At 43.4% G+C, this 23290-nt stretch overlaps 1 protein-coding gene across 1 annotated transcript in view; it reads left to right on the top strand.

Moving 5' to 3' along the window:
• Positions 1-23290, top strand: part of ENKD1 (enkurin domain containing 1) — an 88036-nt gene that overhangs the window by 22765 nt on the left and 41981 nt on the right. The window contains exon 2 of the mRNA XM_029608835.1: positions 4326-4443. Coding sequence (XP_029464695.1) covers positions 4359-4443 — 85 coding nt within the window. The 5' untranslated portion in view covers positions 4326-4358. The remainder of the gene's footprint in view (positions 1-4325; positions 4444-23290) is intronic.

Below are 23290 nucleotides of genomic sequence, written 5' to 3'. Positions count from 1 at the left end.
AAGGAGTCCAGAGTGTGTAGACGGGTTTTGTGCTTTGTGCTCCCCTTCGTGCTAACCTTTGTGCTCCTTCTAATATAATTATATTTATGTTTATGTTAATAATTTAACTTTTATTAATGTTATTTAGCTTTTTGCTTTGTTTAAAATTATTTCATTATTGACGTTTAAATGTATTAGACTAAGGAATTTTACTTCCTGCTTATTCTGTTTCATTGTAAACCGGTTTGATATGCATTTTATGCAGGAAAATCGGTATAAAAAAAACAATAAATAAATAAATCTAAAAATAATGGTGGGTTAGGCGTGCCGAATATTCTATGGTATTATGTAGCTGCTCAGCTTCACCCAGTGATTGGCAGAATCCTAATGTCACCAAACATTGGATATCGATAGAGCAGTCCTGGGTGAATAACATGCCCTTGCAGGCTGTGCTTTGGCAACCCCAACATACTTGGCAGGGGTATCCTGACATGGCAGCTAGTACACGTAATACCGTGAATGTCTGGTATGCCTGGAAGCGTCAGATAGTGGGGTCTAGAGAATATTTGTATTCCTCTCATTTATTTCATAATGTTTCCTTTCCTCCTTGTATTCCTTTAAGGCATGGAAGGAATGTGGGGTTTTTCTACTAGTCCATGTTTGAGAGGCAGGCAGGCTAATTCCCTCTGATACCTTGCAGTTGAAATATAATCTCCCTCAATCAGAGTTTTACCAATACCAACAGATTAATCATTTTCTTAATAGTATCAAGGTGGGTTCTCATCTGGTTTTTTGGCAGTCTCTTTTTGAAGGTTTTTGTGCCAATGTGGGGTTTATGAAAGGGTTTATATACAAAATGTATATGATCTTGAACTTTTCTCTGAATGATAAACCTGTGCACATGTGAGCCTGGGAAAAAGATTTAGGTCGTGATCGTTCTGAGGAGGAGTGGAATCTCATATTTCTCAGGATCTGTAAGTCCTCTATTTCCTTTTTGATTCATGAAAACAGTTACAAACTACTATATAGATCAGGGGTCAGGAACCTTTTTGGCTGAGAGAGCCATAAACGCCACATATTTTAAAATGTAATTCCATGAGAGCCATACAATATGTTTAAAACTAAATACAAGTAAATGTGTGCATTTTATGTAAGATCACACTTTTAAATTACAATAAGTCTCTGAAAATATTACACCAGGCCTTAAGACACCAATACATCTCCTATTAGGAAAACGGACTAAGTCAGGCTGCTATAGAGTCCTACACAGAAACTACACGCCAGCAGAAAACCTCACCTGAATCACGTGCTGTCCCTCACCTAACATAGAATAAAGAGACCAAAACGCATAACAAGAAGCATGCAGAAAAAACTGAATTGGAAACTGCAACAAGCCAGAGTCTCTGTATGCAGTGTAACAAAGGAAAAAAGAAACATCACCCATCCTTATAAAACAAATCAAGAAATATAAAATCATCAGCAGTAAAACTGTACTAACAAAAAGAACATATTTCGAAACAGCTGATGAGTGGAATATCCAATAATTAAAAACTCATATAAAACATTTCCAGATACCAACAAAATATTTCAAAATAGCAGACACAAAGACCCAGTAATGAAAAATAATAAGGATACAAAATTTTTTTTGCTCTGCATACCTGGGAACGTTTGATATCCAGGTGTCCTGAGATTGTTCTGAATTAGCAGGAGGAGGGGTGGTTTGCTTGGAACTTTCTCCTCTCTCAGTCACATACCAGCGCTCTCTCTCACACTGGCTCTCAATGACACACCTATACACACATGCTCTCAGTACTCACATATACACATGTTTTTTCTATCTCACTTATATAGGCTCTTAATTACACATTTACACACATGCTGTCTATCTTTTCACACTTACACACACACACAGGCTTTCAATCACATAAATACATGCTGTATTTTTCTCTCACACACAGACTCTCATTCACATGCTTACAAACATGTCCTCTCTTTCTCTCATTTACACACAGGCTCTCAATCACATACTCACATGCTCCCTCACCTAAATCAGCTCTCAATCACACACAGACACACATGGTCTCTCTCTCTCTCGTTTAAACACAGGCTCTCAATCACATACTCACATGCTCCCTCACCTAAACCAGCTCTCAATCACACACAGACACACATGATCTCTCTCTTACTTATACACACAGGCTCTTAATCATACATACATATGATTTCTCTCACACACAAAGGATCTCAATCATACACACATACCCTTTCACTCAAACAGGTTTTCAATCACAAACTTACACATACAGGTTCCCAATGGTAAACTTACATTCATGCTCTCTCTCTCACAGGCAGGCTCTCAGTCACAGACATACTCTCTTTCACATGTACAGGCTCTCAATCATTCACATACATGCAATCTCTCACTCTCTCACACACACACACACACAGGCCCCCCCCCCCCCCCCCGCGGCCCGGAAGAGGAAGTGGAGAGTATCGGGTGCCTGCGCGGCAAGAATAGGCCACGCTAGTGCGCTTGGCATCGGCCTGAAGAAAAGAAGACTGCAGCGCGGCTCGGAGGAAAATGAAGAGGTTCAGCCGCGGCCGATGGGACTCCGCCTCCGCGAGGGCTGAAAATGAAGAGGTTAGCGTTGGGAGGAGGCTGTTGCTGCCACGAGTTCCCGGGGTGGAGGTGGGGGAGAGAGAGAGTGAATGAGCGAGCAAACAACATGCTTGCTCGCTCATTCACTCTCTCTCTCCCCCACCCCGGGAACTCGCGGCAGCAGCAGCCTCCTCCCAACGCTAACCTCTTCATTTTCAGCCCTCGCGGAGGCGGAGTCCCATCGGCCGCGGTTGAAGCTCTTCATTTTCCTCCGAGCCGCGCTGCAGTCTTCTTTTCTTCGGGCCGATGCCGAGCGCACTAGTGGCCTCTTCTTGCCGCGCACGCACCAGATACGCTCCACTTCCTCTTCTGGGCCGCGGGGGGGGGGGGGGGGGAAGAAGAGAGCACGCCGGTGCCACTGACTCCAGCTGTCCTGCCGCGTTCCGCCCGGGCTGACAGCATTTTAAGCCCGGGCGGAGGAGGACCGGGCAGCAGCTGGGTCAGCGGGAAAGTGTGGCGAAACTTGTCTGCGAGCCAGATGCAGCCCTCAAAAGAGCCATATCTGGCTCGCGAGCCATGGGTTCCCGACCCCTGATATAGATGGTATTACACTCCTGTTAAATTACATACGTTTTTTCCCAATTCTAGTGATCTTTGTTGGAGAGGTTGTAATTCTACAGGTTCTTTCCTTCATATTTGGTGGGACTATCCTATTATACATTTGTTCTGGCATCAGTCGATGGAGCTTGTTTCTGAGATCATACATCAACCTGTACAGCTTTTGGCTGAGGTTGCTTTATTAAATTTCCTCCTCAGGGTCTTAATTCTGCTTCCCATCTTTTGATCCAACAGATATGCACTGTAGCTCACATTGAAATGGCGTGCTCTTGGAAAAAGAAGGCTGCTCCACCGTTTAAGAGGTTATTGATTAGACTGGATACAGTTTGTACCATGAGTAGACTTAAGTGCCATTAAGTGGCATAATTTCAGGAAATTCAAATCTATTTGGGGGCCCTACTTGCTTTGGAGAAAGCTTATTTTCCCCTGATGTTGCATCTGTCCATATTTTTCTTTAGGCTTTAGTTTGTTGCATGTTATCCTATTTATCCTGTTTGCTAGGACAGGAGAAAGAGGGGGACGGCTTGTTACTGTAAAAACATTGTTGTCATTGCTTGCTTGTTATCTTGTGATTTGTCTTCTCTTTTTACCTTTTTTTTAATGTTTATTAAAAAAAACAACCTAGAGACTAAACTATTCTGAAATTGTAAGGGTCTAAGAATGGGTCCTTGAACCTGCTGGGAGCAAATATAATATTGAATGGTATAGTTAGGTTTGCCAGGACTGGATCCAAATTCACCCAGCCGGGTTGCTCCAGTCTTGGCCTTACCCCATTGCATGCAAAGACTTGTAATCTCACTTTTCTTATGTAATGCAATAGGGAAATCAGAATTAAAAGTCCCTGCATGCAATGGGATAAATCCAGGAATGGAGCAACCCTGTCAGATGAATATTGAGCCAGTTGTGACTTTATAGTCCTCATGCCTACTTTCATCAAGTATCATTCTTGTGTATTCTGACTATTTATTGTGGCTTACTGAAAACATAGGGTCTTTCGGCTCTGAATGCCATAGTATGAATGACCAGACTGAAAACTGGGATTTAGTTGGGATGCTGAGAAAATAATTGGTGTAAGCCAAATGAAAAAATCATTTTCACAATTTTCTTCTTTTTTTTTTTTACCTTCCAGCACAATTTGATTATTGCTATAGGAAGAGACGAGATGTCTGCAGGGCCTTCCAAGATATCAGGCCCCATTCCCCCTGACCCCACACTCTTCCCAAACTATTACAAACGACCTATCTCAGGTAAGTGTCTGGAAATTAATAATATCTTGCCTTTCATCCAAACAGGATTTCAGCTCTTTTAGAAGGTAATTTCATTACAGCCCATGTAGGGGCTAAAGTCTGCAGGTACTCTGTAACCTTGCTTTAGCCTGAATTTTCAAAGCAGACTTATGTGCATAAGTCTGCTTTGAAAAATCTGCTGGTTGTTCCGGTACACACACATGTATATGTGCAGAAAGTTACGCTTGTTTCCAAGTGTGTATAACTTTCTGCCTGTACATTTATGTGCAGACTTTAAAAACTCTAAAGTATGTCTGTAAATGCTTTCCCCCTTCAGCTTCCGCCTCTTGGCGCGTCTCTCCCTAGTGCAAGTAAAAGTATGGGATTTTACATGTACTTTCATATGCACAACCCCCTAATTGATTTTCAAAGCACCACTTAATGCACACAAGTTGGTTTGAAAATTGAACCTTTCCAGTGTAGTAGTTCAGAAAAAAGTATGCACCCACTACTAGGCTGTATGCTAATAGTGATTGCATCTGGACTGTAAACAAGCTTCTTGCTACTTTCAGATCATGAGATACTTTCACCCTGAGGTTTCTATCCTGGTTCGTTCACATCAGTCTCTTGCCACCCTATCATGTTCATTTCCTTTGGATTTCTGTTCCCCAAATGCATGACTTCCTACTTCTTCACACTGAATTCTAGCTGCCAATCCTTTGACCATACTTCAAGCTTTCTTAGATCAGTGTTTCCCAACCTTTTTCATCCCAAGGCACACTTACATAAAAAAAAAATTCATGGCACACCAGACCCCCGTCCCGTTCCTCGTCCCCCCACCACCACACATCTCATTGGCCCAGCACATTATTAATAATAAAAACCAAAAATATACTCTATTTTTTACTTTATATTTATTAAGTTTGCTTAAACTGTGGCTCTCTGTTCCATTGCCCCATTTCATTCCTCCGTGGATGGAAAAGGGGAAGAGTATGATGGCATGGCAGAGCAAGGGAAGGCTATGGTGGGGCAATGGAACAAAGGTCAATAGAAGAGCTCTGTAGACTGGGTTTGGTGAAGGGAGGGGCAAAGAGAGAGAGAGAGAGATAGGAAGGATTTCATGCCAAACAAGTATATTGCAGAGACTTAAAACAGTTTCTTTACTTGCCCCCTTTCTATTTAGCAGTATTTACTTACTTTTGTGCAGGTTGTGACCTCCACTGTGTGCTGCCTTGCTCTTGGCCTCCTCCAATTGCCACCAGCAGCAGGGCCACTGCAATGTAACACTACACCCCCCCCCCTCCCCCGCCCAAAAAAAAACCCCACCCTGAGTTGAAAGTGCCCCTCTTAACAGTGGTAGATATATATAGAGAGTCATTCTCCCTCTCCCCATGATTGATCCCTCCCTTCTGCTTGCTGGCCAGACATTATGGGAGTGGTGTTTTTTGTGCCTCTCTCCTGGCATTGATTTTTTAAAGGCGAATTGCAAGATGGTCTCTGCAGCCACAGCACACCAGTTGGGAAATGCTGACTTAGATCATGTCTCATTCTCTCTACTTCTTCAGGGGCATCTACTCTGTTGCAGATCTTTGTGTCATCCACAACTTCTAATCCTTCTATAATATTGCTCACAATTGAACAGACCTGGCTCAGAACTGATCCCTGATGCACTCTGCCAGTCACCCTTGTCTCCTCAGAATGAGTTCCATTTACCCCTGCATGCTGTCTTCTTTCAGTCAATTAGTTTCTAATCCATTCCATCACCTTGGGGCCTCCTCCCGGGCTGTTCATTCCTAGCGTGTAGCCAGATGGACTCAGGACCCCAATGGGTTATGTGCTCCCCTGCTAGCAGATGGAGACGGAGTCAGGTTTTAAAGCTGACAACACCCTAGATATATCCCTGCAGTAACCTCAGCCATTCAGTATCTCTCCGTCTCCTAGCAGATGTGGATTGTGCCTTCCCTATCGGGAACACCGTACTCTTTAGAAGAGGAAATTTTACCTTTAAATTGGAGAAAGCTCGAGCCCAGCTCTCCCGCGGTGATACCTAAAGGCACAGAGAAGGATGACCTAAATGATAAAGGGGATGGAACAGCTCCCCTATGAGGAAAGTCTAAAGAGGTTAGGACTGTTCAGCTTGGAGAAGAGATGGCTGAGGGGGAATATGATAGAGGTGTTTAAAATCATGAGAGAACTAGAACAGGTAAATGTGAATCTGTTATTTACTCTTTCGGATAATAGACTAGGGGGCACTCCATGAAGTTAGCATGTAGCAATTTAAAACTAATCGGAGAAAGTTCTTTTTCACTCAACGCACAAATAAACTCTGGAATTTGTTGCCAGGGGATATGGTTAGTGCAGTTAGTGTAGCTGGGTTTAAAAAAAGGTTTGGATAAGTTCTTGGAGGAGAAGTCCATTACCTGCTATTAATCAAGTTGATTTAGAAAATAGCCACTGCTATTACTAGCTTCAGTAGCATGGAATAGACTTAGTTTTTGGGTACTTGCCAGGTACTTATAGCCTGGATTGGTCACTATTGGAAACAGGATGCTGGGCTTGATGGACCCTTGGTCTGACCCAGTATGGCATGTTCTTATGTTCTTGCATGTCAAATCATCAAGAGGGCCTCCTTGGAGTCTGTCCCTTTTGATTATTTTAAATGCTACAGAAGAGGGAAAGCAGAGGTCAGAGTTCCCAGAGGAGTGGCAGATAGTGTCAGTGATAATATTTGTAGGAAGCTGGCAAACATGCCACACACTCCCAGGAACCCTACATCCTACTTCAGTTTCCCCAATATTTGTCTCTGTGTGTGGCAGAATCTCCAGATTGGTGCAAGCATATTAGGTGCTCTAGGCAAACGTTACTGCCTTGCGCCCACTTCCTCCCAGCCTCTACTGTACATAATTAAAAAGTTATGGATTTATAATATATTTTACATAAAAGTACATTCATAGTCTTCAGAGATAAAAAAACATCACAACAACATGTATGTTATTTTTACATGCACTGCTTTGGTGCCAACCAGAAAGCACTGCAAAAAAGACACTTTGAACCCATATAGTACTAGGCCCATTGTAAAGTGCTTTTGATGAGGACTTGGCCCTCAGAAAGCCATACGTAAACTGATTCATAATTTCTCACAGGACAAGCAGGATGGTAGTCCTCACATATGGGTGACATCACAGGATGGAGCCCTGTACGGAAAACTTTTCTGTCAAAGTTTCTATAAAGCTTTGACTGACACTGAGCATGCTCAGCCTGCAATTATCCCTGTGAACCACATGTGTCTCCCTCAGTCTTCTTTTTTCCGCTCTGCAGTAAGCATAGCGGTTAGGAGCTCTGTGAGAAATTCTAATACTTTTTCCCTCATGGGAACACTTAAACTTTTACTTCACAAACACTTTTTCCCTGCACGGGTCTCCCTTCGCGTACATTTATTTGACGCTCGGTGAGTACTATGCCCTGTTTTTCGGTCGGTTCCTGTCACCTCTCTGGCTTGCCAACTGACTGCGGCCTTCCCTCTCCCTATGTTTTCAGTTAGCCACACATAGCCTACGAGTGTCCCTCTGTGTGACACTGCCTGGTTTTTAGCGCTGGTGGGACAGGGACTTCCACAGTTTCTGTTGTCGCCAGGGCCCCTGTCGATTTCAGGTCCTTCGATTTCCTCTGTACCCTCGCGCAGTCGATGCCCCCATCGCTACTGTCGGTACCCACTTCAGACCGTTCTGGATTCTTCGATGCCATCGGTACCCCTCCCCCACAGTACACTGATGCCATCGGTCCCTGCATCGTTTCTATCAGTGCCATCCATGTTTTTCATCCATGGCACTGATTTTTCCTTGGGTTTCATCAATGCCATCATCGCCCGGATGGATGCCATCGACGCACACCTTTGTGTCGTCGGTGCTATCGTCGCCCAGGGCACTTCCATCGGTACCAGAGTCGATCCAATCAATACCATCAACGCCCATGGCCATGCCACACATGCCGTCAGCGCCCGCCTCCATACATCTATGCCGTCGACGCCCATGTCGTTTCCATCTGTGTCTTCGATGTTCCTATCGATGCGGTCATCGACTCTGTCGATGCCGGTATCATTTTTCCGATGCCAACAATGTTTTTCCGATTATTCGATGCCACATCGTTTCCATAGATACCTACGCTGGTGCCGTCAGTGCTTCCGTCACTGTTATCATTGCTCTGCCCGGGTCATCGACGTTTTTTCATATATCTTTTTGACGATACCCTCGAGGCCGCTTCGGCCGCCATCGACACAGTCAGTACCAACATAGCACCTCCACATAATGCCCTCGCCTAAACACAGTGCTCCATGATTTGGGTTCTTATTAAAGTCCCATATTAGCCTACAACACTACATAGTGCCAGGAGCAGTGCAGGCATGCTGACAGTCCGTCATCATTTGCCATCCAAGACAGCAAGGGCTCCACCTCGGCGCTGGGGAAAGACCGGGCCGAGCACCATGGCACTTATTGTCACCGGCTCGGTGACCGTTCGCCATCCAGCACATCGGTGCTATCCTTCTCGGTGCTGGAGAATGCCCGGGCCGAGCAACATCACCACTGCCATCGCCATTGTTCCGCACAGTGCTGGCAGTCCTTGGTGCTCCAGAAACACAGGAACGAGTTACGAAGAATTCTGCACTGGCGTCACGAGACATCGAGCCGCTGCGACGAGGGCCGGGTTCACGAGTCAAAAATGGCTCCCCTGTTCCCGAGGCGTGCCCCACCGATATCAGTGCGGGATTGTGGCCCTCCACAAATTACTGTGGTAGCGCCAGCCACGCCCAGCCTGTCTCCTCTATACCTGCGCTATCATACCAGGTTTCAGAGTTGAGACGGACGTCTACGTCTGACAGGCTACCCCTCGATGACTCCTGAAATCCACGGAGCCAGAAATCTTCACCGACTTGTCCTTCAGCGATCCACGTCGGATGGTAAGTACTCTAATCCCACTTCTGCGGCATTCCCATTGAGATGTGTTCACTAATTCGGGCCACATGGTTTGAAAAGTTCTAGGTCATCTACCTTCCAAGAACCGTATTAGTGTCACATATTGCTATTGCCAGCTATGTCAGCCACAATACCAAGAGAACCTCTCTATCGTTTCTTTAGGATTGCATCAGGACATCCTCTCGTTGTCAGCAACGGGACTCTGTACTGATTAATACTCTGGCTTCTGGTTCCTAATTCAGAACCGAAGTTCCAGATGCATTCGCTGATCTGCTAAACACGAGATCCAGCAAATATTGCCTCAAGTGCAAGTCCACCTCGAAACCTGGCGACAGGTCTCGATGTTTCCTTGTACAGCACACAGAAATGCGGGTAAGGCTTTACCGCTCATGTTCCCGTGGGAGGTTACATGATATCCAGATTACATCAGCCCCTCCAGTTGGACACCTCCTGGTCTCCCAATTGGCCGAATATCAGAGCAGCCACCCCACCTTGTACCAAGGTTCCTGGTACATTCCCCCAGATGCTACAAAGCACAGAAGGGGGAAGGGGGGGTTGGGGAGTCTTAATTACACTATTCTTTCTTTCAACAGAAAGTAGTTACTCTCCGCCCATCTTGGACCTCAGAAATACCAATTTTCTTCAGAAGGCACAGGTAAAATGGTATCTCTCGTTACCATGCTTTCATATTGCAGTAAGTACATTACCTCTAATCTTTCTATGTGCTTCGTGGTGAGTCAAAAATATTACAATCCCAAGCTCTGCCGGTTGCACCAGCTTCGGCAAATGAGGTATTCATTGAATCACTATCTGTGACTGCTGTTTCTCTGCGGAGTGCAGCATCATTCACACTTTTCCTTGCATGGACAGCTGCATAACCACAGTCAGTCCACGCAAGGAGCTCTAACTTCTTCATGACTCACTATAAATTTACTACCTGGCATTACTGTCACTGCCATAAATCACTTATGCAACACTTCTGGACACCACAGTCACAATGACCTTCCTGTCCAGCAACCGCGCAGACATTCTAATAAATTCCTACATGTCCCTGCGTGCATATTCCATAACCTCAGCCCCTCAATTCTTCATTGTCGGGCCATGGGGTTTTTTCACTATGCACTTTCCTCATAGATCCAAAACTGCTATGGGTTGGATTCAGTGAAATTCTATTATCAGTGGGTATAAGCTGTTAAACCGCTTTCGTCCCTCATCCATATTACAGATCTAGAACCAAAACCTAGTCTGATTCAGCTCATGCTCACATTTACTCCGGGTTGTAAAGTTTGACCTAAAATCTTCTCAACCCAATATGCATCTATTCCGCTCCAGGCACAGTTTCACATGAACTTCCTGGAGCTTGTAGCCATGAGTTATACCCTTATGCCTTCCAATACTGCCTCTGCAACAATTCTTTGTGCATACAGACAGACAGCATAGGGACAATGTGCTTTCCAACACACAAGCACACACAACCTCTTCGCTGCTCTGCAAGGAAGCTACGCAGCTCTACCCTTGGCCCTTGCTCACTTCATGCATCCTCGGGCCACTTATCTAAGAGACTTACTGAACGCACTAGCAGACCTTCTCCATATACGTTTCCATCCTCTCGAATGGTCTCGGACTACATGTGTAGCGGGAAAAATTTTCTAACGCTGAGGTCAACTGAACTTGCCCTCTGCGTCCGAATCGAACCATACGGTGCACAGATTCTACTCCCTACACATGTTTCCAATGTGTTCCCATAGACGCCTTTCTTCCATCAAGGGCCTCTTAAATGTGTCTCTTCCACTGCCTCTCATAGCCATCTCTCTTCTAATGCTGAACCAGGACGGGGTTCACTGTTCCTCAGACCCACGCACTGGCCGAGACCAGTATGCTTCCCATACTTCTCAATCTATCACACCAGTAACCAATTCGCCTTCTCACAACTCAGTCTCAAATCGTAGACTGTTCTCAGGTACTTGGTAGCGTCACAAAACCTTCCACACACAAATCCTACCATTCAAAATGGCATGATTTACCACATGACGCATGCAAAGGGTATTACCCTTTTTCTTTTTTCTACACCACTCTTTTCTCTTGCTCCCTCGGATTCTGCTCCCCAGACATCCTCCACATAGGTACACCTCTATTCCAATTGGTGTACCGTTTGGAAGAGGGGATACCCGATTAACGGTAAACCCCTTCTGAGTCAGCTTACCATGGATTGTCCACTGATCAAGCTGCCTCTATTTTCACTAGTCACGGAATGGAACCTATATTTTATCCTTATAAGTCTCATACGTTCTCCGTTCGAGCCTTTCCATTCCTCTCACTTCACAGTCTGGCATGGGAAATTCTTTCCCTCATAAATGTCACTTCTGCCAACAGGGTCAGTGAGTTACACACCTTGTTACATACTCACCCGACCCTGCATTCCTCCGTGACCGAGTGGTTTTTATGTATTCATCTTCCTATCTTTCTTAAGGTAGATGTTGCATCTCACCTTACTCAGCATATACTCAGCCCATTTTTCCCAACACCTCTCTCTCACCAAAGCGAGAAGGTTTTTTCCACTCCTTGGACAGAAATAATGTACTTGCATTCTATCTAGATCGCAATACACGCCATAGGAATTCCACCTAACTCTTTCCTTCTGTGGCAAGAGTCAACCTGCGAGTTCCATTGGGCAAACAGACCTATTCCTCCTAATTGACGGTCTGTATCTCTCTTCCTACCAACAAGCAGCCATTTCACTACTACACTGTGTGTAACCACACTCTGTTGGGACCGTCCCAGCCTCAATAGCTTCCCCTCGGCCGGTGCTGCTTGTACATATTTGTCAGGCTGCGACCTGGAGCTCTTTCCATACCTTCGCAGCCCATTATTGCTTAGATACAATTAGCCAGCATGCTCCATGTTTGGCCAGTCCGTCTACTCCTCTTCTTTTCGGGTTAACTACCCAACATCCTTCCACCAACCCGTTAAGGTTTCAGGATGCCCTCTTTTCCAAATTCCACCCCCGTCATTGTGCCTTTTGCGCATCTTGGGTGCATTTGGTGCACTCTCGGGCATCCTCAGCTCGGTACTCACCCATATGTGAGAACTACCATCCTGCTTGTCCTGTGAGAAAGCAAATGTTGCTTACCTGTAACAGGTGTTCTCACAGGACAGCAGGATGTTAGTCCTCACAAAACCCACCCGCCACCCCGCGGAGTTGGGTCTATTTAAGTTTTTACTTTTATTTTAGTTTCGCTTGTGCTTTTTGCTATAAGACGAGACTGAGGGAGAGACCTGTGGTCACAGGGATAATTGCAGGCTGAGCATGCTCAGTGCACTCAGTGTGCCAGTGTCAGTCAAATCTTTATAGAAACTTTGACAGAAAAGTTTTCTATACAGGGCTCCATCCTGTGATGTCACCCGTATGTGAGGACTACCATCCTGCTGTCCTGTGAGAACATCTGTTACAGGTAAGCAACATTTGCTTTCAATTTAGTAAACCTCCCATATCAAAACAGCACTAAATGCCAGCACTCAAACAGAAACAACTCCTACCTATGAAAAGACAACACTGCAAATATTACACCAGTCCCTAAAACACCAATACACTTCCTGTTAGGAAAACAAAACAAGCTAGTCTACTATAGATCTATATATATGCAGAACATAGATGGATCCTCACCAAATACAGAATAAAAACATTGTAAGGTATAAACAGAAATGTGCAGAGAAAAACTGAATTGGAAACCACAAGAAGCCAGATTTATGCAGTGCAACAATGGAAAACCAAAAAAACCCATCAAACATAGAAACATGATGGCAAAAAAAGACCGCACAGCCCATCCAGTCTGCCCATCCATCCAATTATTTTAGCATTATAATTCTAATCACTTCCTTAGAAATCCCCTGTATTTATGCCATGCTTTCTTCAATTCAGATACTGTTTTCATCTTCACCACTTCTACTGGGAGACTGTTCCACATATCCATGACCCTCTCTGTAAAGAAATATTTCCCAAGACTACTCCTGAGTCTACCCCCTTTCAACCTCATCTCATGACCCCTTGTTCTAGTGCCTCTTTTCCATTGAAAACGGCTCATCTCCTGTGCATGGAAATCTTTAAGATATTTGAATGACTCTGTCATTTCATATCACCCCATCTCGCCTTTTCTCTAGGGTATGCATGTTTAGATCTTTACATCTATCCCCATTGGCTTTAGAATGAAGATCACTGACTATTTTAGTAGCCATCTTCTGGACCGACTCCATCTTATTTATATCCTTTTGAAGGTTTGATCTTCAGAATTGTACACGGTATTTCAAGTGAGGTCTCACCAGGACCTATCTGGGACAATATCGCCTCTTTGACCATTCCTCTCCCTATACAGCCAAGCATCTTTCTGACTTTTATCCACCTATTTGGCCACCTTAGAATCATCAGTTAAAATTACCCCCAGTTCCCGCTTTTCTTTTATGCTTAGAAGAATTTTGCCTCCAATGCTGTACTTCTCGCTTGGGTTTTTGCAACCTAAATGCATTATTCTCCTTATTTTAGCATTAAATCTTAGCAGCCAGTCTCTAGACCATTCCTCGAGCTTCGCTAGATTCCTCCACATGTTTTCCACACCTTCCTGGCTGTCTACCCTCTTGCAGATATTGGTATCATCGGCAAAAGTCAAACCTTTCCTAGCATGTAGACAGATGGACTCAGGAGCAGTGGGTTATGCACCTCTACTAGCAGATGGAGACAGAGCAAACTGACATCAGAGTATATGTATGCTTGCAGTGACATCAGTCTGCCAGTATTCTCCATCTCCAGCAGATGGTGGACATGCATCTCTCTATTGGGGATTGCTTCAGATTTTAGAAGGATAATTTTATAAAGAAAAGAAAAAGCCCCGCTCTCCTGAGGTGATACCAAATGGTCCCTTCCCCAGTTGAGAATTCCTGAGGTGATTTCCGAGGTCCCTCAGATATGTGTCTTGGTTTGGTAGCTGATTGTACAGCTTAAAGGCAGCAGGTGCAGAAAGACGAACACGGCGATGATGGCAGATGCTCTTTTCCCCTGCAGCTGGAGACTCTCACTGTACTCAGCTGGGAAGGGCTGAGCTCAGATAAGTTAAAAAAAACAAAAAAAAACAAAAAAGTAAGTCAGAGACAGAGTAGAGGGGTGGTGTAGTACTTCCTCCGGTCTCCGTGCAGTGCGCACCATTCCAACATTCGTTCCTGCTCTCGTGGGGGTTAAGGGAACTGGGCAGCCTGGCGGGTTGAGCAGTCCAGGTGGGCTAGGCCCCACAGTTAAGCCTTTTCCTGTGCGCTGTGTGTTTTTGAGTGCTTTTCTGTGCGTTCGGCCGCCCTCTCCAGGACTGTCAGTATGCACAGTGCATCCAGCTGTGCGTCTGAATTGTGTGCCCAATTTCTTTTGGGCGTGTTGCCTGTGCGCACATTCTAACACGTATCCGTTGTGCACCCAGGTTTGGCGTGGTGACAGTGCGCTTAGTTCTGTGGTGCATAGACTTGGGGCACCTAACTTTTGTGTGCATAAATTTTGTGTGCTTAAATTGTTTTAGCTCGAATCAGCTGGACGCACATCTTCAATCGCCTGTAACACCTCTAGGTGTATGTTCTGAATTTCTAATTTAGGATCCTTTTACCTGCTACAGAGAGATGTAGGCCATCTTTAGTATAAAGCCTTTTACTGTTCCATTCAAGACCCCAGCCTCCTATATATCCTATATATCTAAAATCTTCTTCTTTATACCAGGTTTTGAGCCACTTATTGGAATCATTTATATGGCTGAAAAGGCTATGATCTTCATATGTGCCTAAGCCCTGCCTCCAGAGTATTATAATTCATAATGCAGGAGGGTTACAAACAATGGCTTGCGGTGACATTTATAGTAAGGGATTCAGTCTCATTATTTCAGCCCTCTCTCCAGTTCCATCTCCCCAACATTTGGACAGTTGGAACCCATATGGTGTTGGGCCTTTTGTAAAATGCACTGGATGTAGGCTTGGCCCTCAGAAAGCCACGAATAAACTAATTACAATATAGTAATCCTTCCATACCAAAACAACATTAACTGCCCGCACTCAGCCAGTAACAACCCTACCTATAAAAAGGCAACACTGCAAATATTATATTAGGCCCTAAAACACCAACATACCACCTATTAGTTAAACAGAACAAGCCAGTCTGCCTAAAAATACCTTAACAAAAAACAAATACAGGTACCTAAAAATATTGTACAAAAGCTTTTAAAACTACATAGGTCCCTTCTTCAGATGTCAGATCGGAGACGTTCTCATCTAAACATTGGTTCCATATTGTCTCAGTAGCTTATGTACAGTATTTTGGATAATACTTACATTGATACAATAAAAGCTATCACAGTCTGACAAGAATACAGTTACTCCTAGAGACAAATCTGCAATATCAAAACCCACTAACTCTCAGGACTCAAACATCAACCACACTACCCAGGAAAGAGCAGCACTGCAAATATTACATCAATAAAATATTTAAAAACAGTAGACATATTATACATCCAACAATTAAAAGTACTAGGGATTAAAAAAAAAAAGAACATCCTCTGCTCTCCAAACCTGGGAACTTTTGATTTCCAATCACCCTGAGATTGTCTTGGATTAGTTGGCAGGGGAAAGGGTGCATAAACTTATCCTCTTTTTCCCCATAGATAAGCAGCTGAATTAGCCATGCTATCTGGGTACGTCCTCTGTGCCACTAGGTGGCGGAGCTCTCTAAGATCACCCAAAGTCTTTTGATGAGGGGGCTCGCTCCTACCCATCCTTATGCCTGTGCTCGAGGCTTCTCAGTCTGTTTTTTTCCGCGCAACTAATCGCACGTGGAGCTCTTAGCTCTTGTGAGGAAAAGTTATTGTGAGGAGAAAAACTTACTTAAATCTTTCAAACTTCTCATGAATTCACAGGATTTCTCATCAGGCCACATCCAGGGTTTAAATTTTGTGACCGTGGAAAAATGTCTGTAACTGACAGACATTTGAAGTGTTACATTTGCTTTGGCCCACGCCATGATAAGGCAAATTGTTCAGATTGTGGACGGATGTCCCCAAGGGCACAGCGCCAGAGAGCTGCGCGGATTGCCCAACTTACAGAGGAGGCTGCAGGCTTGTATGCCCCCTCTGATGCCTCTGCCAGGTTGGCTCCAGGACCGAAATCAAAGCAGAAAACACATGCCCATAGGAGGGCCACCTCCGCTGACCCTTTAAGTCGGAAAAGAAGGTAAAAAACAAAAATCCTTTGGAGCAAGGCGCGGGAGACGCGCCGAAGCCGCATCCTGCGTCGGATACGTCGATGCGCCATCGAACTCCAGAGCGTAGCGGACGAGCCGACGCATCGGCGCACCATCGACCCGCCGAAGCATCTGTGCAACTTCCAACTCCCGACACATCGGTGCAATGTCCAACATGGAAACAGCGTCCAACTCCTGACGCATCGGAACAGCGTCGTTCTACCGATGCACTGAAGCAATGTGCATATTCCGACACATCAGAGAGGCGTCGACACATTGGAGCAATAGCTGGAAAGCAATTTAAAAAACATATAACAGGACATAAACGACATAAAAGTCCATCTCCATTATTGCTAGTGGAATCAGAGGATTCCTTGTCTCCTGCAAGATTCTCAGAGAATTCTTCTCACTCATCTGATTTTCTCTCAGGTCTTTCTACAATATCTCATCCCCATACTAGATCCTTAATTCAAGAACCCTTACTTCATGAGGGTTCTGGACGTTCCAAAGAAATGCACAAGGTCGTCCTCAAGACAACCTTGCCACCATCACGTCAAGGTCCAGATGTCAGACCATCAACATCTATTTCAACTGCTAATACACTGTCGCAAATTACATCTATTTTGTCACAGTTTTTATCATCAGTTCAGCAGCAAAATCAACCAGCCCCTGCTTCACCAGTCGAGGTGCCTCCATCACCTATAGCTGATCCAGCACCAAAGATATTGCCCAGCAGACCATCTCCAATACTAGTAGATTCTCCTACTTCACAATCATCGCCAGGAACGTCAACTGGCTACCAGTCTGATCCTAAAGACTTGCCTCCAGAACTAGTTTCGCCACCGGAGGATCTCATATACTCTCAATTTTTGAGGAAAGTAGGTCAAAGATTGGGAGTGGAGACAAAAAAGGTACCTGACACTAGGCAGGAGATGTTTGGTGTCTTAAAAATATTCGACACACCTGCTGAACCTACAGCACTCCCTTCACATCCAGTGCTGGAATCTCTTTTGGAAAGGACTTGGGATTCCCCGTATTCCACAACTCCTACTTCAAGAAAAACGGACTTAAAGTATAGGATGAGGGATTCCCCCTTTTACGCTAATGTACAGTTGCCAAACGCGTCTGTCATAGTTGAATCAGCTATGCAGAAGGCACGCAAATCTTGCTTACACTCGAACAACCCTCCTGGCAAGGACCACAAAAGTCTCGATGATTTTGGATGTAAAGCATACCTATCCGGAATCCTTAATGCTAAGATACAGAATCATCAATTTTATGTAATTCAGTATCTTTTCGAGTGTCTTCAATCTGTAAAGCCTATGTTACAACAAAATTCTACAGATGGCACATTACCATCAGAATTTCATGACATGGAGGAAGGACTGAGACATCTTGTACGCTCAGTTTACGAAGGATTCGAAACCTCCGCTAAAACAGCTAATGCTATAGCGGCCAGAAGGTTGGCATGGTTATGTGCCAGTGCTATACTTGAAGATGTTCACGATAAGTTAACCAATCTTCCTTGTCGTCCCGAAAACTTATTTGGCCATAAGCTTACGGAAACTGTAGCAAAATTGAAGGAACAAAAAGTAGCGGTACTTTCCTTAACTCAGCATGATTCCTCATCTTCTAAGCGTCAATTCAGTTCATATAAAAGACCCTACCAGAGTCGCCAATATAGGCCTTATACTACCTATAGGCCTCAACTAAATCAACAAAATCGCCAACAACCTTATCAAGTCAGTTCCTCACCAGCGCCCATGCGCACAACGTCAACCAAACACAGCTATAGAACCTCAAACCACTAAAAATCAACCAAGTTTTTAGAGGTAATTCCGCCACCACTACCTACCCAAACAGTAGGAGGTCGACTTTCTCTCTTTCTTCCTCAATGGAGCACTATCACAACAGATTCTTGGGTCCTGAATATAATTCAACACAGATATTCCCTCGGCTTCATATTACCACCTCGTCTTCCGCACTTAATTATGGCAAGATCTCAGAGTGGTCATCAGGAGACTCTGCTTCAAGAAGTAAATCATCTAATTCATCAACACTGTAAACAGGAAGTACAACCATCCCATCATCCAACGGGATTTTATTCAAAATACTTCCTCATTCCCAAGGAATCCGGAGGTCTCCGTCCAATTCTAGACCTCCGTCTTCTCAACAAACACATTCGAAAGGAGAAATTCAAAATGACCTCACTCAAATCAATTCTTCCCTTCCTGCAACATATGGATTGGATGTGCGCCATAGATTTAAAGGATGTATATACGAAGTAGAGTATGGAGGCCAGGAACACACTTGAGACAGCTTTCATCGCAGGCAGGAAGAGAAGGCAAAAAGGGCGGAACCCTCACGAGGCTCTTCCTTTTATTGTACATTCATACAAAGGCAGATGATGTGTCATTACATGATTGGCTACTTTCCCATAGCAACAGACGAGTCCCTACACTATTGGCTTTGGCTCAAGGGGTGTGCACGGATCATTTCATTGGCTGCTGAAATCTATACCTCCTGACTTTGTCCTGCCTCTGACTAGGGAACACCCAGCCCCTCCCCCAGGAATTCAGGGCTAAGCACAAGCCAGAGAAATACATGATGTCAGGTATCCTTTCCTAGGCAGAGAGGCTTAAGCACAAGTGATGCTTTTATTCAGGCAAATGTCAGGGAGAAGGGAAGTTAGTGTTTAACCCTGATGAAATGGCTTGCTGGCAAGCGCATATTTCCCACATCTCACCCTTTCTGTTTTTGTTTAGGCAGCTCAGTAAAGCTTTAGACCCTTACTGAAATCTGTTATGTCTTGGTATGGGCTGGAAATAGGGGAAGGGGGATTATGGAGAGAAGAAAGCTGATTCGGCGTGGTGTGCCAGCCACCGATGAGCTCCTGAATCTCCATATCACCCAGAGCTGGTGCAGGTGGTGTGCCAACGCTGCAGGGCTCGTGATTCCCTATTAGGCATCTTACAAGACATCTTTATATCCGGGCTGAGAGCAAGGTTTCAATATGGATATGAGGTTGGGTATGCACTGAATACAGCATCACAGGCAAATAATTAAGACAATTATGGTCATTATAATAGAAATCACCCTTTTGAGACCAGAAATATCAGGGAGCCAGGACCATAGCCAGTCCCATGGAGAAGTTGGTATTTTGTCTGAAAGTGGTGCATCAGCAACCATGGTTTCTATCTGCTCTATGGTATGTGTGAGGTTTGCTTTATAAACTGATATGTACACACAGCAATGAGATCCAATTAATGCACAAACACCACCCTTTAAGGCTAAAATGGTTTCTAAGATATAGCTGTTCTGTAATGCTACTTTCTCTAATCTGAGAGACTTTTGTTGTAAGTAGTTTTAATGCATGGACTGTCTGATTAAATATGGCAGTCGTCCAGTTAGCTAGGATGTGTAAGTCTCTGTAATTCATATCTGTCCCCATTGGGGGAAACAGGCTTCTAGCTATCTGAGTTTCTGTATACTTTTCTATGGGATTATTTATCGCCTCCCTTTGGGTAAATTTTTGACTGCATAGTATGAGGGGAGGATGTAGCCTAAAGTGCATCTGTCTCTCCGTCTTGGGAAATGTACATATATGCTCTACGCCTACATAACATCCATATGTTTCCTAACAGATTAGTGGACATGTCATTGGTTATCATTTGGGCTATATAACTACAAAAGGTAAATCCTTCATCCCCTCTATACTTTCTGTACTTGCTTGGGTCTCCCACTGCACATCCTGAAATCTGCCAATTGCATACATATATGTGGTATAATTATGCAAGTGTTCAGTGATTAATACAAAGGTTCGGTTACAATATGGATATTTCCCACCTGAAGTCCCTTTCCATCCCCTGTATCATAGTCCCAACAACAAAGAGCGGCAGTCTCTTGAATACGGCTACCAATATGTAGTATGGTATTATTAACTGGAGAGTTAATGAAAACACCTCTCTGTAAAGGATAATTAGTCCATACTGTAAGGTTAAATGGTACAGCATGCATCAGTCGTTTTCCGCAGGCTTGGGTTGGCATGTGTGTGCAGATCTAACAGTCTGTTCGATTCAACAGGTGTGAAAAGTTCTGTGCAGAGTCCTTGTTCTGAAATCGCCATAGCTGGAGAAATAAGGCAAAGGAGGAGGATGCAGAACACAATTGTTAATGAGTTGGCATTCAGGCAAGAAAAAGCGGCTAATAAGTTCTCTGGAGTTTTCTCAAGGCCTTGCTGTTCTAAGAGTTGTGCAGATTGGTTGGATAGGGCCTTGATCTGTCACCAGGTCATGTGGTGCTGCTTTTTGCAAGGAGTCCGGTCTCTGTCCTTCTGAGGGCTATGGAGGCTCAGGGAGAAGTTGGGGATCGGGTCCTGTAGACCTGGACACCTTTCCATCTTTCCACGGCTTGATATCTGTGGAAGCAAGCAGAGAAACATATCCTCGTTCCCCATTTTAAGGGAACGGGACCGTACCAGACATTAAATATTCTATACAAAACTGATGGCTGTGGGTGACTAACCCTAGTCCCATAATGATTACTCATGGCTGTGGTCTTAAATTTGATATGTTTGGATGATTTAAACAAAACTTTGTTCAGCCAGTCCTGTTTAGGGGAAAATCCAGGGGCAATTATCCCTCCTTTTTGTTTTTGTTTTCAAGAGCTCTTAAGGGTATGATTGGCTCTCTCCACAATGGCTTGCCCTGTGGTGTTGTAGGGGATGCCAAATACGTATTTAATGTTCAATTATTGACAAAATTCATGTAAAGGAATGGCTGCAGTAAATAGAGCCATTATTAGTTTTCAGAACAGAGGGTAGGCCCATCATCAAGAAAGTTTTTATGCAGTGATCAATTTTCATTCAGTAAAATAGCAATAAGTGTAAATTAATCATTTAAAGGAAAAGTCATTTGCAGTAAGCAGAATCAAATGACAAGTATATTAGACATTACATTAAACATATGTTACACAAGACTGACATATATTCATATTCATGCATCCTGCAAATATTCATTTACACAAAACTGACACATATTCATATTCATTATGCATTTACACAAAACTGACACATATTCATATTCATTCTGCAAATATTCATTCATAGTCTTCTTGGCATCAAGACAGACAACAGATAACACATAATTTGAGCTAAAAATATTATCAAAAAGTTATCAAAAACAAAATTAGATCAAGGATCAAAAGTCAAAAGGTGTTAGAAAAATGTTAAAATAAACTGCAAAGTGTTCATCTTCTCATCTCCTCATGGCAGGAAGGCTGTAAATCTGGAAAATATTAAAAACTGGCATACAGCAAAAAATTACTAAGGTAAGGATAAAAGTGAAATTCTTACTTTTTTTAACCTTAAAGAAATCAATTCTATTATTCAATTTAATAAAATCAATTTGGATTTGCATGAAAAGGCTTGGGAGGGATTGCTTTAGATGTAGCAACCTCTGTCAGTAAAAATTTTAAGGTTCAGAATTCTGTATAAATTTTGTGAAAGAAAATAAAACTGAAATTTCTTTAATACAGAAGGTCTGTAGGTCTGAAAAATAAAAACTATTATACAACAGAATTATTAAAACAATAATATAATATAACTTGTAGAATAACATAGCGCCTCCTAGTGGAGACACCATCATTACTTTATAGATTGCAACTATTGTTCCAGGTTGCAATCAATAATACTCTGAGCTTACTTTCAATGTGGAATATCAGAATAGAATTTCTTCTTTATAATTATTAGAATAGGAAATTAAACACGCTGTTCGCTCAGCTCTGTCTGCTGCACGCTAAAGTTTGAAAGTATTAAAAGATTAAAGACAGATTGAGAGGAAGGGCTAGTGCAGTAATGCATTGAAAGTTGAGGGAAAAGATTTGGATCAGCAGGATATCTGAACTGTCTGAGTTATAACATATATAAACTAGAGAGAGAAACTGCAGTACTAAGTCCAGTTTTTTTTTTTTCTTTACAAAAGTTCTCCCTCCCTCCCCCATGAGTGGCTAGCAAGAGTTACAGAAAAGGGGGGGAGGAGCAGTGTTTCTCAAAAGAAAAGAACTGCACCCAAGGAGTTAATCCTTCAGTCAATAGGAACTGAAAGATAGTATTGTTTAACAATTGATAACATCGACCACAGACAATGGCTTGGCAAGGACTGATTCCTTGCAGACAGATACTATTTTAATTTACTTTTGTCCTGAAAGGGAGAATTACAATAAAAATCTGTGCACTGGCAATTCAAGCAATTGCTTATAAACTTAAATCTCAGAGAAATGGAGTCATTTTAAATGTGAGCCAAATAAACTTTGCAAAAGGGAAACTTTCACATGTAATTTACACAGTAATTGTTCAAATCTCAGTACAGTTTTAACATAAGGTTCTCCATTCACTTTGTGGGGGAAAATACTCTCAAAGTATGCAGATGTTTTGTAACTGAATTCAAAGACTAATAGAAACCATTTTTTTTCCAAATCCGTCCTGTTTGTTAATAGAAACCATTTTTTTTCCAAATCTGTACTGTTTGTAAAGAGAAACCATTTTTTTTTTTTCATAGTGATATTTTCTTTGCTTGTAACGCAGGAGTGTAATTAAATCCTTTTTTTCATATTGATATTTTCTTTGCTTGTAACGCAGGAGTGC

Source organism: Rhinatrema bivittatum, chromosome 7, assembly GCF_901001135.1.
Source record: "Rhinatrema bivittatum chromosome 7, aRhiBiv1.1, whole genome shotgun sequence".
In the NCBI taxonomy this organism is placed as follows: Eukaryota; Metazoa; Chordata; class Amphibia; order Gymnophiona; family Rhinatrematidae; genus Rhinatrema; species Rhinatrema bivittatum.
This window is presented reverse-complemented; position numbering and strand designations above follow the sequence as displayed.